This window comes from Oncorhynchus clarkii, chromosome 32, assembly GCF_045791955.1.
Source record: "Oncorhynchus clarkii lewisi isolate Uvic-CL-2024 chromosome 32, UVic_Ocla_1.0, whole genome shotgun sequence".
In the NCBI taxonomy this organism is placed as follows: domain Eukaryota; kingdom Metazoa; phylum Chordata; class Actinopteri; order Salmoniformes; family Salmonidae; genus Oncorhynchus; species Oncorhynchus clarkii.
The window spans coordinates 402,421-421,055 of record NC_092178.1 but is presented as its reverse complement, the minus strand read 5'-3'; the positions used below and the strand labels follow the sequence as shown (position 1 = coordinate 421,055).

Sequence of the window (18,635 nt, the reverse complement as noted above, 5' to 3'; positions counted from 1 at the left end):
CAGAGCTCTTAGTCAGAGCTCTTTGACATCAGCTTTGAAAAATCTAGGAATCTGGCAGCCGGTCAGTCAGTTAGTTAGCTTTCCCTGTGATAAAAGCAGGCTGATGGCAATCCACCTGGAACTGGGTAGATCCACCTGGAACTGTTTAGATCCACCTGGAACTGGGTAGATCCCCCTGGGACTGTTTAGATCCACCTGGGACTGGGTAGATCCACCTGGAACTGGGTAGATCCACCTGGAACTGAGTAGATCTACCTGGGACTGTTTAGATCCACCTGGAACTGGGTAGATCCACCTGGAACTGGGTAGATCTACCTGGAACTGTTTAGATCCACCTGGAACTGGGTAGATCCACCTGAAACTGTTTAGATCCACCTGGAACTGGGTAGATCCACCTGGGACTGTTTAGATCCACCTGGGACTGGGTAGATCCACCTGGAACTGGGTAGATCCACCTGGAACTGGGTAGATCTACCTGGGACTGTTTAGATCCACCTGGAACTGGGTAGATCCACCTGGGACTGTTTAGATCCACCTGGAACTGGGTAGATCCACCTGGGACTGTTTAGATCCATCTGGAACTGGGTAGATCCACCTGGGACTGTTTAGTTCCACCTGGAACTGGGTAGATCCACCTGGGACTGGGTAGATCCACCTGGAACTGGGTAGATCCACCTGGGACTGTTTAGATCCACCTGGGACTGGGTAGATCCACCTGGGACTGTTTAGATCCACCTTGAACTGGGTAGATCCACCTGGGACTGGGTAGATCCATCGGAAACTTTGTGGATAGTTCCATCGGGAGTCTATAGATCCATCGGGAACCAGGAATCAATCAAATGTATTTATGAAGTCCTTTTACATCAGCAGATGTCACAAAGTGCTATGCAGAAACACAGCCTAAAACCCCAAACAGCAAGCAATGCAGGTGCAGAAGCACGGTGGCTAGGAAAAACTCCCTAGAAAGGCAGGATTTTAGGTAGAAACCTAGAGAGGAACCAGGCTCTGAGGGGTGTCGAGTCCTCTTCTGGCTGTGCTGGGTGGAGATTATAACAGTACATGGCCAAGATGTTCATAGATGACCAGCAGCGTCAGATAATAATAATCTCAGTGGTTGTAGAGGGTGCAACAGGTCAGCACCTCAGGAGTAAATGTCAGTTGGATTTTCATAGCCGATCATTCAGAGTTAGAGACAGCAGAGTAATCAGGCCAGGTAGTCCTGGGGCATGGTCCTAGAGCTCAGGTCCTCAGAGAGAAGAGGAAGAGAGAGAGAGAACTATACCCCCGGACAGGGCCAACCAGGTGGAGATTATATGAGTATATGGCCATTTAAGGCCAGATTGTTCTTCAAGATGTTCAAACGTCAGTGTAGAGAGGCTAGCACTAGAGTAATGTAACCAAATTGTTGGGTTCTAGTCAAGATTCTAGCAGCCGTGTTTAGCACTAACTGAAATGTATTTAGTGCTTTGTAGCAGGATAGTAGAGCATTGCAGTAGGCTAATCTAGAAGTGACAAAAGCATGGTTTTTCTGCAATTTTACGAAGATGGAAAAAAAACAGATTTCTTTCTTTCTTGAGACCTAGAACTAGCATCTCTGTTTTGTCCGAGTTTAAAAGTAACACATTTGCGGCCATCCATTTCCTTATGTCTGAAACAAATGCTTCCAGGGTATGCAATTTTGGGGCTTCACCATGTTTCATCAAAATGTACAGCTGTGTGTCGTCCGTATAGCAGTGAATGTTGACATTGTGTTTCTGACAGACATCACCAAGAGGTAGAATATATAGTAAAAACAATAGCGGTCCTAAAACGGAACCCTGAGGAACACCGACGCTTACAATTGATTTGTCAGAGGACAAACCATACACAGAGACGAACAGATATCTTTCCGACAGATAAGATCTAAACCAGGCAAGAACTTGTCCGTGTAGACAATTTGGGTTTCCAAATTCTCCAAAACAATGTGGTGATCGATGGTGTCAAAAGCAGCACAAAGGTCTAGGAGAAAGAGGACAGATGCAGAGCCTCGGTCTGATGCCATTAAAAGCACCTTCACGAGTGCAGTCTCAGTGCTATGATGGGGTCTAAAATCAGACTGAAGCATTTCGTATACATTGTTTGTCTTCTGGAAGGCATTGAGTTGCTGCGCAACAGCTTTTTCTAAAATGTTTGAGAGGAATGGGAGATTCGACATATGCCGATAGTTGTTTACATTTTCCGGGTCAAGGTTTGGCTTTTTCAAGAGAGGCTTTATTACTCAAATCAAATGTTATTTGTCACATGCTCCGAATTCAACATGTGTTGCGCCGAATTCAACACCTTACAGTGAAATGCTTACTTACAGCCCACAATTAACCAACAATGCAGTTTTAAAAAATAAATAAAAATAAGAATAAGAAATAAAAGTAACAAATAATTAAAGAGCAGCAGTAAAATAACAATAGCGAGGCTGTAAACAGGGGTACCGGTACAGAGTCAATGTGCAGGGGCACCGGTTACTTGAGGATATTGAGGTCATATGTAGGAGTTATTAAGGTGACTATACATAGATAACTGCTGCGTAAAAGGGGGGGAGCAATGCAAATAGTATGGGTAGCCATTTGATTAAATGTTCAGGAGTCTTATGGCTTTAGGGTAAAAGCTTTTAAGAAGCCTTTTGGTCCTAGACTTGGCGCTCCGGTATCACTTGCCATGCGGTAGCAGAGAGAACAGTCTATGACTAGGGTGGCTGGAGTCTTTGACAATTTTTTGGCCCTTCCTCTGACACCACCTGATATAAAGCTCTTGAATGCCAAGGAAACTTGTCCCCAGTGATATACTGGGCCGTTAGCACTACCCTCTGTAGTGCCTTGCAGTCGGAGGCCGAGCATTTTCCATACCAGGCAGTGATGCAACCAGTCAGGATTATATCAATGGTGCAGCTGTAGAACCTTTTGAGGATATAGGGACCAATGACAAACTTTTTCAGTCTCCTGAGCGGGAATAGGGTTTGTCGTGCCCTCTTCAAGACTGTCTTGGTGTGCTTGAACCATGTTAGTTTGTTGGTGATGTAAACACCAAGGAACTTGAAGCTCTCAACCTGCTGCACTACAGCCCCATAGATGAGAATGGGGGTGTGCTCGGTCCTCCTTTTCCTGTAGTCCACATTTACCTCCTTTGTCTTGATCACATTGAGGGAGAGGTTGTTGTCCTTGCACCACATGGCCAGGTCTCTGACCTCCTCCCTATAGGCTGTCTTGTCATTGTCAGTGATCAGGCCTACCATTCTTTTGTCGTCGGCAAACTTAATGATGGTGTTGGAGTCGTGCCTGGCCGTGCAGTCATGAATGAATAGGGAGTACAGGTGGGGACTGAGCATGCACCCCTGAGGGGCCACATTGTTGAGGATCAGCGTGGCGGATGTGTTGTTACCTAGCCTTACCACCTGGGAGCGGCCCGTCAGGACGTCCAGGATTCAGTTGCAGAGGGAGGTGTTTAGTCCAAGGGTCCTTAGCTTAGTGATGAGCTTTGAGGGCACTATGGTGTTGAACGCTGAGCTGAAGTCAATGAATAGCATTCTCACATAGGTGTTCCTTTTGCCCAGGTGGGAAAGGGCAGTGTGGAATGTAATAGAGATTGCACCATCTGTGGATCTGTTAGGTCGGTATGCAAATTAGAGTGGGTCTAGGGTTCCTGGGATAATGGTGTTGAAGTGAGCCATGACTAGCCTTTCAATGCACTTCATGGCTACAGATGTGATTGCTATGCGTCGGTATTCATTTAGGCAGGTTACCTTAGTGTTCTTGGGCACGGGATTATGGTGGTCTGCTTGAAACATGTTGGTATTAAAGACTCCGACAGGGAGAGGTTTTAAAATGTCAGTGAAGACACTTGCCAGTTGGTCAGCGCATGCTTGGAGTACACGTCGTGGTAATCCATCTGGCCCTGCGGCCTTGTGAATGTTGACCTGTTTAAAGGTCTTACTCACATCGGCTGCAGAGAGCGTGACCACACAGTCGTCCAGAACAGATAATGCTTTCATGCATGTTTAAGAGTTACTTGCCTCGAAGCGAGCATAGAAGTAATTTACCTTGTCTGGTAGGCTCGTGTCACTGGGCAGCTCTCGGCCGTGATTCCCTTTGTCGTGTGTAATAGTTGGCAAGCCCTGCCACATCCGATGAGCATCGGAGCCAGTGAAGCACGATTCAATCTTAGTCCTGTATTGACGTCTCTCTCCCTCAGATTTTCCAAATGAAGGGAGAGAGAGAGCTTGGTACGCATCTCTGTGTGTGGAGTAAAGGTGATGTTGAGTTTTTTTCCCCTCTGGTTGCACATTTAACGTGCTGGTAGAAATTTGCTATAACGGGTTTAAGTTTTCCTGCATTGAAGTCCCTGGCCACTCGGATCGCCACCACTGGATGAGCGTTTTCCTGTTTACTTATGGTGGTATACAGCTCATTGAGTGCGGTCTTAATGCCATCTTCGGTCTGTGGTGGTATGTAGACACCTATGAAAAATACAACTGAAAACACTGTAGGAAGATAGTGTGGTCTACAGCTTATGAGATACTCTACCTCAACTAGCAAAACCTTGAGACTTCCTTAGATATTGTGCACCAGCTGTTTACAAATATACATGGACCACCACCCCTTGTCTTACCAGAGGCTGCTGTTCTATCCTGCTGATGCAGTGTATAACATGCCAGCTGTATGTTAGTCATGTCGTTGTTCAGCCACGACTCAGTGAAACATAAGATGTTACAGTCTTTAATGTCCCGTTGGTGGGATAATCTTGCTTGTAGGTCATCCATTTTATTTTCCAATGATTGCACCTTTGCCAATAGAACAGATGGCAGTGGGGGTTTACTTGCTCGCTTACAAATTCTCAGAAGTCAGTTTGACCTCATTTTTCTCCATCTATTCATGCAAATGACAGAGATTTGGTCCTCTTACCGAGAAAGCTGTATATCCTTCACGTCGGACTCATTAAAGGAAAAAGCTTCTTCCAGTTTGTGGTGAATAATCGCTGTTCTGTCCAGAAGCTATTTTTGGTCATAAGAGACGGTAGCAGCAACATTATGTACAAAATAAGTTACAAACCAAAAAAAATGAACGAAATAACACAGTTGGTTAGGAGCATGTAACCATTCTACTTTTAGTGAGTTTGGTACACATCTGGAGCTTGAAGGTTTAGAAGCCATGACTATTTTTATGAATGTGTCAAGAGATACAGGATCAAAAACCTTGAGTGTCTCCATTGATGGCAGGTCCTGGCAGACTCAGGACAACTGCACTTTGGAGAAATACGCAGATTCAAAGAGGAATCCGTAATTTGCCTACTAATGATCATGATTTTCGTCTAAGAAGTTCATGAATTCATCACTGCTGAAGTGAAAGCCATCCTCTCTTGGGGAATGTTGCTTTTTAGTTAGTTTTGCAACTGTATCAAAAACATTTTTAGGATTTTTCTAATTTTCTTGAGCAGCAGTGAGGGCTCTTCGATATTGTACGGTACTGTTTTTCCAAACTAGTCAGAAGACTTCCAGTTTGTTGGAGCGCCATTTCCGTTCCAATTTTCTGGAAGCTTGCTTTTCTGTATATCAGGGAGATCATTTCTTTTGACAAATGTTTTTTTGTTTTAGGGGTGCTACTGCATCTAATGTATTATGCAAAGTTAAACATATATCTTCAGTTAGGTGGATTGTTGTACTCGTCCTTGGGCGTCCTTGGGTAGGTGGAGGGAGTCTGGAAGGGTATCTAGGAATCTTTGGGTTGTCCGAGAATTTATAGCTTGGTTTTTGCTGATCCTGTAATGTGTACACTGGGAGTCAGGAAGCAAGTACAGAGAGTGAATCATTTAATAATAAGTAAACTAATGTGGAATAAAACAAGAAACACAAAAAGCATGGGAGCCTGAAGAGCTAGTTTAGGCATCCTCGGTAGCTTCGGCCACGGACACTTGACAGGCCAACCGAGTCTTGTAAACATTGACGAGCCAGCTGAGGAATGGAAGCCCGGTGAGCCAGCTGAGGAATGGAAGCCCGGCGAGCCAGCTGAGGAATGGAAGCCCGGCGAGCCCGCTGAGGCATCCCCGGTAGCTCCTGTAGCGAAACCCGGACCCAACGTCACCTACAATACAAAAAACAAAAAACACTCACTGATGCTCCCCTTTGGTGAGGCGTTATTCTGTAACATGTACGCTGGGAGTCGGGAAGCAAGTACAGGGAGTGAATAATTCAATACTAAATAAATGAACATGGAACAAAACAAGAAACACGAAAGCATACAGACATGAAACCGAAACAGAGCCAATAACGCCAAAGAAAAGAACCAAAGGGAGTGACAGTTATAGGGAAGGTAATCAGGAAGGTGAGTCTGATGAGACGCTGGTGCCTGTAACAATGGTGACAGGTGTGCGTAATAATAATGAGACTGGTGTCCTCAAGCACCGGAGAGGGAGTATACGTGACAGATCCTTGGTTGGGATCTGAGCAGATTATTTGTTGTGATTGGAAACGTACTAAAATGGTGGTCCAATAGTCCAGGATTATGAGGAAAAACATTTAGATCCACAATATCTATTCTATGTGACAAAACTAGATCCAGGGTATGACTGTGGCAGTGAGTACATCCGGAGACATGTTGGACATAACCCACTGAGTCGATGATGGCTCCGAAAGCCATTGGAGTGGGTCTGTGGACTTTGTGAATACTGAAGTCACCAAAAATGTGAATATTATCTACCGTGACTACAAGGTCTGATAGGAATTCAGGGAACTCAGTGAGGAACACTGTATATGGCCCAGAAGGCTTGTATACAGTAACTAAAAAAAGCGATTGAGTATGCAGCTCAAAAGACGAAAACACAGTCATTTCTATTTTATTATTGACATTTGCTGTAGTTAGCAACACCTCCACCTTTGTGGGATGTGCGGGGGATATGGTCAATAGTGTAACCAGGAGGAGAGTCCTCATTTAACAGAGTAAATTCATCAAGCTTGAGCCATGCTTCAGTCAAGCCAATCACATCAAGATTATGATCAGTGATTAGTTCATTGACCATGACTGCCTTGGAAGTGAGGGATCTAACAGTAAGTAGCCCTATTTTGAGATATCACAATCTCTTTCAATAATGACAGGAATGTAGAAGGTCTTCACTCCAGTGAGATTGCTTAGGTGAATATCGCAATGTTTAGTTTTGCCCTGCCTAGATCGAGGCACAGACACGGTCTCAATGAGGATAGCTGAGATGATTACACTGACTGTGCTAGTGGCAGACTCCACTAAGCTGGCAGGCTGGCTAATAGCCTGCTGCCTGGCCTTGAACTGGGTACATCCATCTGAAACTAGGAAGATTCCCCATGAACTAGGTAGATGGTGACGACAGATATGGCACCTCTGCTTTCTTGCTCCTAAGCTATTTTCGTTTTTTGTGTGTTACTTCTTACATTATTAGCCAAGGAAATCTTTTGTGTTATTACCTACAGACGGAAAAAACGTTGGGATATCAGAGCGGCGGTAACTCACCAGCAATATGACCAGGAATACAACTTTCCTGAATTGGATCCTTTGTTCGTACCCCCCAGGGCAATGAAACTTATTCCAGCTCCAAACCACCGCTGGCGAAGAAGATGTATTCAGAGTGGACTTCTAGTCCAACTCAGGAGGCGTGCATGCCATCCAACGCTTCCAAGTATATTACTCGCTAATGTTCAGTCTCTGGATAATAAAGTAGACAAGCTCAGGATGATTATCTCCTTCTTGAGAGACATCAGGGATTTTAATTTACTCTGTTGTTGAAAAAGCCATATCTCAGACTGGCCAATAAAACAAAAAGATTAACTTCTAGCGTCCCACCTAGCCAACATCCGGTGAAATTGCAGAGCGTGAAATTCAAATTACAAAAATCTTAATATTAAACATTCATGAAAATACAAGTGTCATACATCATTTAAAAGCTTAACTTCTTGTTAATTAATCCTGCCGCTTTGTCAGATTTCAAAAAGGCTTCACGAAAGTCAGCAATAGCGATAAAATAAATCACTCACTTTTGAAGATCTTCATCTGGTTGCAATCACAAGGGTCCCAACTACATAACAAATGGTCATTTTGTTCGATAAAGTCCTTCTTCATATCCCAAAAAAGTCTGTTTCATTGGCACGCTTGACTCAGTAATCCACCGGTTTCCCTCGTTAAAAATGCATACAAATGAATCCCGTAAGTTACCAATAAACTTCTTCCAAACATATCAAACAACATTCCAAATCAATCCTCAGGTACCCTAATATGTAAATAAACGATTAAATTTAAGACGGAGAATACCGGAGACCATTACCGGAGATAAATAACAAAGTACACGCCCTCACCGGAACACGCAACAAACACGACAGACAAAATGGGAGCCACTTACTAAAACTACAAATTCTAGCTCATTTTTCAAAAAACAAGCCTGAAACTCTTTCTAAAGACTGTTGATATCTAATGGAAGCCCTAGGAGCTGCAATCTGGGAGGTATTCCATTTATATTCCCATTGACAGCCATAGTAATCAGGGGTGAGCTGAAAAAGAAAATTCTGGAGGGAGTGTCCTCGGGTTTTTGCCTGCCATATCAGTTATGTTATACTCACAGACATTATTTTAACAGTTTTGGAAACTTTAGAGTGTTTTCTATCCAATACAATATAATAATAAGTTGTTTCCAGCTACAATAGTCATTTACAATATTAACAATGTCTACACTGTATTTCTGATCAATTTGATGTTATTTTAATGGACTAAAATGTGCTTTTCTTACAAAAACAAGGACACTTCTAAGTGACCCCAAACTTTTGAACGGTAGTGTAGATCCACCTAGAACTGGGTAGATTCATCTGGAACAAGGTACAGGCCCCTGGAACTTGGTAGATTCCCTTGGAACTGGGTAGATTCACCTGGAACAAGGTACAGGCCCCAGGAACTTGGTAGAATCCCTTGGAACTGGGTAGATTCACCTGGAACAAGGTATAGGCCCCAGGAACTTGGTAGAATCCCTTGGAACTGGGTAGATTCATCGGGAACAAGGTACAGGCCCCTGGAACTTGGTAGATTCCCTTGGAACTGGGTAGATTCACCTGGAACAAGGTAGAGGCCCCTGGAACTTGGTAGATTCCCTTGGAACTGGGTAGATTCACCTGGAACAAGGTACAGGCCCCTGGAACTTGGTAGATTCCCTTGGAACTGGGTAGATTCACCTGGAACAAGGTACAGGCCCCTGGAACTTGGTAGATTCCCTTGGAACTGGGTAGATTCACCTGGAACTAGGTAGAGACCCTGGAACCTGGTAGATTCCCCTGTAACTGGGTAGATTCCCCTCTAACTAGGTACATTTACCCTGAACTAGGCACAGCACACAATACTCTATTAGAGAAGACAAATCATCACTTGAGATCCTATAGAATGAGAGTATTTATGGGCTACAGTATTTCCTCCAAGCCTCTATGAGATCCTATAGAATGAGAGTATTTATGGCCTACAGTATTCCCTCCAAGCCTCTATGAGATCCTATAGAATGAGAGTATTTATGGCCTACAGTATTCCCTCCAAGCCTCTATGTGTAGGGTTATCGTTAGGGGTATATGTAAAGGGGGGGGGGGGACAGGTACTTCAGGTCTCAGGCATGGAGACATCACTTTCTGAGTCTGACTGATACCTCCTCTATCTCTCCATCAGCAGCTAGACACAGAAGACGGTTAGGGTGAGATAGACACAGCAGAGCCTTACTAATCTAAGCTGCCCGACACAAAAGCTCCATTGAAGTCCTGATAGACAGCAGTTGCTACGTAAGCTGACCAATGGTGGAAAAAGTACCCAACTGTCATACTTGAGTAAATGTAAAGATGCCTTAATAAAAAATTACTTAAGTAAAAGTTACCCAGTAAAATACTACTTGAGTAAAATTATTTGGTTTAAAATATACTTAAGTATCAAAAGTAAATGTAATTGCTAAAATGAACTTAAGTATCAAAGGTAAAAGTAAAAGTATAAATAATTTCTAAAACCTTACATTAAGCAAACCAGATGGCCACATTTGCCTGTTTTTTTAATTTACGGGTAGCCAGGCGCACACTCCAACATTCAGACATAATTTACAAACTAAGCAAGTGTGTTTAGTGAGAAACCAGATTAGAGGCAGTAGGGGTGACCAGGGATGTTCTCTGTTTAGTGAGTCCTCCAGATTAGAGGAAGTAGGTATGACCAGGGATGTTCTCTGTTTAGTGAGTCCTCCAGATCAGAGGCAGTAGAGATGACCAGGGATGTTCTCTGTTTAGTGAGTCCTCCAGATTAGAGGAAGTAGGTATGACCAGGGATGTTCTCTGTTTAGTGAGTCCTCCAGATCAGAGGCAGTAGAGATGACCAGGGATGTTCTCTGTTTAGTGAGTCCTCCAGATCAGAGTCAGTAGGGATGACCAGGGATGTTCTCTGTTTAGTGAGTCCTCCAGATTAGAGGAAGTAGGTATGACCAGGGATGTTCTCTGTTTAGTGATTCCTCCAGATCAGAGTCAGTAGGGATGACCAGGGATGTTCTCTGTTTAGTGAGTCCTCCAGATTAGAGGAAGTAGGTATGACCAGGGATGTTCTCTGTTTAGTGAGTCCTCCAGATCAGAGGCAGTAGAGATGACCAGGGATGTTCTCTGTTTAGTGAGTCCTCCAGATTAGAGGAAGTAGGTATGACCAGGGATGTTCTCTGTTTAGTGATTCCTCCAGATCAGAGGCAGTAGGGATGACCAGGGATGTTCTCTTAATAAGTGTGTGAATTGGACCAATTTACTGTCCTGCTAAGCATTCTAAGTACTTTTGGATGTCAGAGAAAAGGTCTGGAGTAAAAAGTACATACTTTTCTTTATGAATGTAGTAAAGTAAAAGTAGTCAAAAATATAAATAGTAAAGTACAGATACCCCAAAAACCTACTTCTATACCACTGATGCTGACTGAAGCACTTTAACACTGCTGGTAAATGTTCACATTACAACAACAGCACACAGGGGGGGGTGTTTTTCCTAGCCACCTTGCTTCTACACCTGCATTGCTTGCTGTTTGGGGTTTTAGGCTGGGTTTCTGTTCAGCACTTTGTGACATCTGCTGATGTAGAAAGGGCTTCATATATACATTGGATTGACAGCCCTGCAGTAAATGGACTGGTTAGGAAGCAGGTAACCCAATGTCAGTGATCACTGCCTGTATCATTAGTAGGCATAGTTAATCAATATCACTTCATGTCTGTCACATTCTATCACGTAATATCACTTAGATCTATCAGGTCAACTAAGTTAGAGACGAATAGAGTCATCTCACTAACACTGGATGTATTTGCCACTTGTGAGACAGGCTCATCTCCCCAGTCTGAGACAGAGTGAGACAGGCTCATCTCCTCAATCTGAGACAGAGTGAGACAGGCCCATCTCCTCAGTCTGAGACAGAGTGAGACAGGCTCATCTCCTCAGTCTAAGACAGAGTGAGACAGGCTCAGCTTCTCAGTGTAAGACAGTGAGAGACAGGCTCATCTCCTTATTCTAAGATATTGTGAGACAGGCTCATCTCATCAGTGTAAGACAGAGTGAGACAGAGAGGGAGTTACAGAGAGAGAGACAGAGAGAGAGAGCGTTGCAGAGACAGACAGAGAGAGACAGAGAGAGAGAGTTAGAGAGAGAGAGAGTTACAGAGAGAGAGACAGAGAGAGTTACAGAGAGAGAGACAGAGAGAGAGAGTTACAGAGAGAGAGACAGAGAGAGAGAGTTACAGAGAGAGAGATAGAGAGACAGAGATAGTTACAGAGAGAGAGACAGAGAGAGTTATAGAGAGAGAGACAGAGAGAGAGAGAGTTTCAGAGACAGACAGAGAGAGAGAGACAGAGTAAGAGAGAGTTACAGAGAGAGATTCAGAGAGAGAGAGACAGACAAAGAGAGAGAGAGTTTCAGAGACAGACAGAGAGAGAGAGACAGAGTAAGAGAGAGTTACAAAGAGAGATTCAGAGAGAGAGAGACAGACAAAGAGAGAGAGAGACTCCCATATCTACTGGGTGAAATACCACAGTGTGCCATCACAGCAGCAAGATTTGTGACCTGTTGCCACAAGTAAAGGGCAACCAGTGAAGAACAAACACCATTGTAAATACAACCCATATTTATGTTTATTTATTTTCCCTTGTGTACTTTAACCATTTGTACATTGTTACAACACTGTATATATAAATAATAAACATATTATAATAAACATATTATAAACATATTATATATATAAATATATATAATATGACATTTATTGTTGTCTTTATTGTTTTGAAACTTCTGTATGTGTAATGTTTACTGTAAATTTGTATTGTTTATTTCACTTTTGCTTTGGCAAGTGAGGAACATGTTGCCCATGCCAATAAAGCCCATTGAATAGAGAGAGAGAGAGAGAGAGAGAGAGAGAGAGAGAGAGAGAGAGAGAGAGACTGAGAGACAGAGAGAGACTGAGAGACAGAGACTGAGATTGAGAGAGACTGAGAGCGAGACAGAGACAGAGAGAGACTGAGAGCGAGGCAGAGACTGAGAGAGACTGAGAGCGAGGCAGAGACAGAGAGAGACTGAGCGCGAGGCAGAGACAGAGAGAGACTGAGAGCGAGGCAGAGACAGAGAGAGACTGAGAGTGAGGCAGTGACAGAGAGAGACTGAGAGCGAGGCAGTGACAGAGAGAGACTGAGACTGAGAGCGAGGCAGAGACAGAGAGAGACTGAGAGCGAGGCAGAGACAGAGAGAGACTGAGAGCGAGGCAGTGACAGAGAGAGACTGAGAGCGAGGCAGAGACAGAGAGAGACTGAAAGCGAGGCAGAGACTGAGAGAGAGAGAGAGAGAGACAGAGACAGAGACAGAAACTGAGAGAGAGAGAGAGAGACAGAGACAGAGACAGAGACAGAGACAGAGACTGAGAGAGAGAGAGAGAGAGAGAGAGAGAGAGAGAGAGAGAGAGAGAGAGAGAGAGAGAGAGAGAGAGAGAGAGAGAGAGAGAGGGAGAGAGAGAGAGAGCAAGAGCGAGGCAGAGACAGAGAGAGACTGAGAGAGAGACTGAGAGAGAGAGAGAGAGAGACAGAGACAGAGAGAGAGACAGAGAGAGACAGAGAGAGAGAGACAAAGAGGGAGAGCGAGGCAGAGACAGAGAGAGAAAGACAGAGAGAGAGAGACAGAGACAGAGACAGGGACAGAGACAGAGACAGAGACAGAGACAGAGACAGAGACAGAGACTGAGACAGCGACAGAGACTGAGAGAGAGACAGAGACTGAGAGACAGAGACAGAGACTGAGAGACAGAGACAGAGACTGAGAGCGAGGCAGAGACAGAGAGAGACTGAGAGCGAGGCAGAGACAGAGAGAGACTGAGAGCGAGGCAGAGACAGAGAGAGACTGAGAGCGAGGCTGAGACAGAGACAGAGAGAGAGAGAAGGAGAGAGAGAGAGAGAGAGAGACAGAGACAGAAACTGAGAGAGAGAGAGAGAGAGAGAGAGAGAGAGAGAGACAGAGACAGAGAGCGAGAGCGAGGCAGAGACAGAGAGAGACTGAGAGAGAGAGAGAGAGAGAGAGAGAGAGAGAGAGAGAGAGAGAGAGAGAGAGAAAGAGAGAGAGAGAGAGAGAGACAGAGAGAGAGACAGAGAGAGACACAGAGAGAGAGACAGAGAGAGAGAGACACAGAGCGAGACAGAGAGAGAGACAGATAGAGATAGAGAGAGAGAGACAGAGACAGAGACTGAGAGACAGAGAATGAGAGAAAGAGACAGAGGGTAAAACATACGACATTCTAAAATCCATGTACACAAACAACAAGTGTGCGGTTAAAATTGGCAAAAAACACACACATTTCTTCACACAGGGTCGTGGGGTGAGACAGGGATGCAGCTTAAGCCCCACCCTCTTCAACATATATATTAACGAATTGGCACGGGCACTACAAAAGTCTGCAGCACCCGGCCTCACCCTACTAGAATCCGAAGTCAAATGTCTGCTGTTTGCTGATGATCTGGTGCTTCTGTCACCAACCAAGGAGGGCCTACAGCAGCACCTAGATCTTATGCACAGATTCTGTCAGACCTGGGCCCTGACAGTAAATCTCAGTAAGATCAAAATAATGGTGTTCCAAAAAAGGTCCAGTCACCAGGACACCAGGACCACAAATACAAATTCCATCTAGATACTGTTGCCCACAAAAAACTATACATACCTTGGCCTAAACATCAGCGCCACAGGTAACTTCCACAAAGCTGTGAACGATCTGAGAGACAAGGCAAGAAGGGCATTCTATGCCATCAAAAGGAACATAAATTTCAACATACCAATTAGGATTTGGCTAAAAATACTTGAATCAGTCATAGAGCCCATTGCCCTTTATGGTTGTGAGGTCTGGGGTCCGCTCACCAACCAAGACTTCACAAAATGGGACAAACACCAAATTGAGACTCTGCACGCAGAATTCTGCAAAAATATCCTTTGTGTACAACGTAGAACACCAAATAATGCATGCAGAGCAGGATTAGGCCGATACCCACTAATTATCAAAATCCAGAAAAGAGCCGTTAAATTCTATAACCACCTAAAAGGAAGCGATTCCCAAACCTTCCATAACAAAGCCATCACCTACAGAGAGATGAACCCGGAGAAGAGTCCCCTAAGCAAGCTGGTCCTGGGGCTCTGTTCACAAACACAAACACACCCTACAGAGCCCCAGGACAGCAGCACAATTAGACCCAACCAAATCATGAGAAAACAAAAAGATAATTACTTGACACATTGGAAAGAATTAACAAAAAAACAGAGCAAACTAGAATGCTATTTGGCCCTACACAGAGAGTACACAGCGGCAGAATACCTGACCACTGTGACTGACCCAAAATTAAGGAAAGCTTTGACTATGTACAGACTCAGTGAGCATAGCCTTGCTATTGAGAAAGGCCGCCGTAGGCAGACATGGCTCTCAAGAGAAGACAAGCTATGTGCTCACTGCCCACAAAATGAGGTGGAAACTGAGCTGCACTTCCTAACCTCCTGCCCAATGTATGACCATATTAGAGAGACATATTTCCCTCAGATTACACAGATCCACAAAGAATTCGTAAACAAATCCAATTTTGATAAACTCCCATATCTACTGGGTGAAATACCACAGTGTGCCATCACAGCAGCAAGATTTGTGACCTGTTGCCACGAGAAAAGGGCAACCAGTGAAGAACACACACCATTGTAAATACAACCCATATTTATGCTTATTTATTTTATCTTGTGTCCTTTAACCATTTGTACATTGTTAAAACACTGTATATATATGATATGACATTTGTAATGTCTTTATTGTTTTGAAACTTCTGTATGTGTAATGTTTACTGTTAATTTTTATTGTTTCTTTCACTTTATATATTCACTTTATATATTAAATACCTCATTTGCTTTGGCAATGTTAACACATGTTTCCCATGCCAATAAAGCCCTTGAATTGAATTGAATTGAGAGAGGGAGAGACAGAGAGAGAGAGAGACAGAGAGAGACGGAGAGAGAGACAGAGAGAGAGACAGAGAGAGACCGAGAGAGAAAGGGAGAGTGTGACAGTGAAGCATAGAGAGAGAAGGTTTAGCAGGTGTGCCTATAAAGTTGCATTTTAATCTGTACTTCTAACAACCAGTAATCAGATACCAAGGCAGAGAAGTTCTCTGGAGCCCTGCCATTTCTCAGAGATCTGTTTTGTCTGGTGAACTAGCTCAGGTTATAACATAAGATCATGTAATGTGGAGGTTGGCTTCTCATACCACCTCTCTCTATACCTGTCTCCAGGCGATCTACAAGATGGTTTCCTCTGTCATGAAAATGCCGGAGGATGAGTCGACACCTGAGAAACGCACAGACAAAATCTTCAGGCAGATGGACACAAATCGAGATGGTAAGTACCTAGCTATCAAATTTCAATTCACTCCCAAATCCTCCTCCAGGCCTTATCCACTTCCTCCCTGTTTCCATCCTACTGTCTGTGCACCAACTGACACTAACTGTTATTTTACTCATTGTGTTCTTCAGGTAAACTGTCTCTGGAGGAGTTTGTTGAGGGAGCAAAGAACGATCCGTCTATCGTGCGGCTGCTGCAGTGTGATCCCAGCAGCGTAGGGCAGTAGAACAACCTACTGCCTGCAGGCATCTAGTATTATTTATTCAGGTCAAAGCGTTCTCCTTCATTCACCCAGTAGTGACTAACTGCACAACAGATCGACATCGAGCAGATCAAAATGGACCCAAGCAGAGGAGCCACATACTGGACTATCACATACTAGACCATCACATACTGGACCATCACATACTAGACCATCACATACTGGACCATCACATACTGGACCACCACATACTGGACCATCACATACTGGACAATCACACACTAGACCATCACATACTGGACCACCACATACTGGACCATCACATACTGGACCATCACATACTGGACCATCACATACTGGACCACCACATACTGGACCATCACATACTAGACCATCACATACTAGACCATCACATACTGGACCACCACATACTAGACCATCACATACTGGAGCATCGCATACTGGAGCATCACATACTGGACCATCACATATTGGCCATCACATACTGGAGCATCACATACTGGACCATCACATACTGGACCATCACATATTGGCCATCACATGCTGCACCATCACATACTGCACCATCACATACTAGACCATCACATACTAGACCATCACAAACTAGACCATCACATACTAGACCACCACATTCTGCACCATCACATACTGCACCATCACATACTGGACCATTATACTGGAGCATCACATACTGGACCATCACATACTAGACCATCACATACTGGACCATCACATACTGCACCATCACATACTGCACCATCACATACTGAACTATCACATACTGGACCATCACATACTCCACCATCACATACTAGACCATTATACTGGACCATCACATACTGGACCATCACATACTAGACCATCACATACTAGACCATGACATACTAGACCACCACATACTGCACCATCACATACTGGACCATCACATACTGCACCATCACATACTGGACCATTACATACTAGACCATCACATACTGCACCATCACATACCAGACCATTATACTGGACCATCACATACTGGACCATCACATACTAGACCATCACATTCTAGACCATCACATACTGCACCATCACATACTGCACCATCACATACTGGGCCATCACATACTAGACCATCACATACTGGACCATCACATACTGGACCATCACATACTGACCATTATACTGGACCATCACATACTGGACCATCACATACTGGACCATCACATACTGGACCATCACATGCTGCACCATCACATACTGCACCATCACATACTGGAACATTATACTAGACCATCACATACTGGACCATCACATACTAGACCAACACATACTGCACCATCACATACTGGACCGGACCATCACACACTGGACCATCATATACTGGACCATCACATACTAGACCATCACATACTGGACCATCACATACTGCACCATCACATACTGGGCCATCACATACTAGACCATCACATACTGGACCATCACATACTGGACCATCACATACTGACCATTATACTGGACCATCACATACTGGACCATCACATACTGGACCATCACATACTGGACCATTATATTGGACCATCACATACTGGACCATCACATACTGTACCATCACATACTGGGCCATCACATACTAGACCATCACATACTGGACCATCACATACTAGACCATCACATACTGGAACATTATACTGGAGCATCACATACTGGGCCATCACATACTAGACCATCACATACTGGACCATCATAGACATTCATTGTATTCTAATGGTTACAGTTAGGATCAAGGTTTATTATTTTGATCCAAGATCAGTGGTGAAGGGCTGTTTCTACTTTAAGCCAAGAAACACAACTCTGCCATGAGGAACTGAACTGAAAGGAGGGAGAAAAGTATTGAAGAAACATGACACCAGATGGAAGCTATTGATCTCCCATACTGTAGATGGAAGCTATTGATCTCCCCTACTGTAGATGGAAGCTATTGATCTCCACTACTGTAGATGGAAGCTATTGATCTCCCCTACTGTAGATGGAAGCTATTGATCTCCCCTACTGTAGATGGAAGAGAGAGTGTATGAGCGAAAAGAGGTAGCTAGAATATTTATTATAATATTTGACATAGTGACAAAATATTGTGGCATTTTGCAGCCATGAAACATTTTCACTTTAAGATTTTGAATTATAAATGTTTGGAATATTTTGACTGCAAACATGATAGAATGATGTGTACAATATAATCATATTTATTGTAGGATCGTATTGAAAACAGAGAGGACAACACATGTTGCTATGCATTTATCTGTCTACATCCTCCTCTGCTTCAACTAGACTCACAGGGCAACAGCTCTCCTTTTTAGAGAAACACAAATCTATCATCATCATCTATCTCTAACACCAGTAGTGTTTACAGGTTTCAGATTACACCACACACAGTGAAATGTATGCCACTGGCTGGGTCCCTGAAATGCTTAAATATCCACACAGTGAAATGTGTGCCACTGGCTGGGTCCCTGAA

At 43.9% G+C, this 18,635-nt stretch overlaps 1 protein-coding gene across 1 annotated transcript in view; it reads left to right on the top strand.

Moving 5' to 3' along the window:
• The window catches only part of LOC139391762 (neurocalcin-delta A-like), a 76,603-nt gene extending 59,655 nt beyond the window's left edge, over positions 1 to 16,948 (top strand). The window contains exons 3-4 of the mRNA XM_071139296.1: positions 15,810 to 15,915; positions 16,050 to 16,948. Coding sequence (XP_070995397.1) covers positions 15,810 to 15,915; positions 16,050 to 16,144 — 201 coding nt within the window. The 3' untranslated portion in view covers positions 16,145 to 16,948. The remainder of the gene's footprint in view (positions 1 to 15,809; positions 15,916 to 16,049) is intronic.
• The last annotated feature ends 1,687 nt before the right edge of the window (positions 16,949 to 18,635 follow it).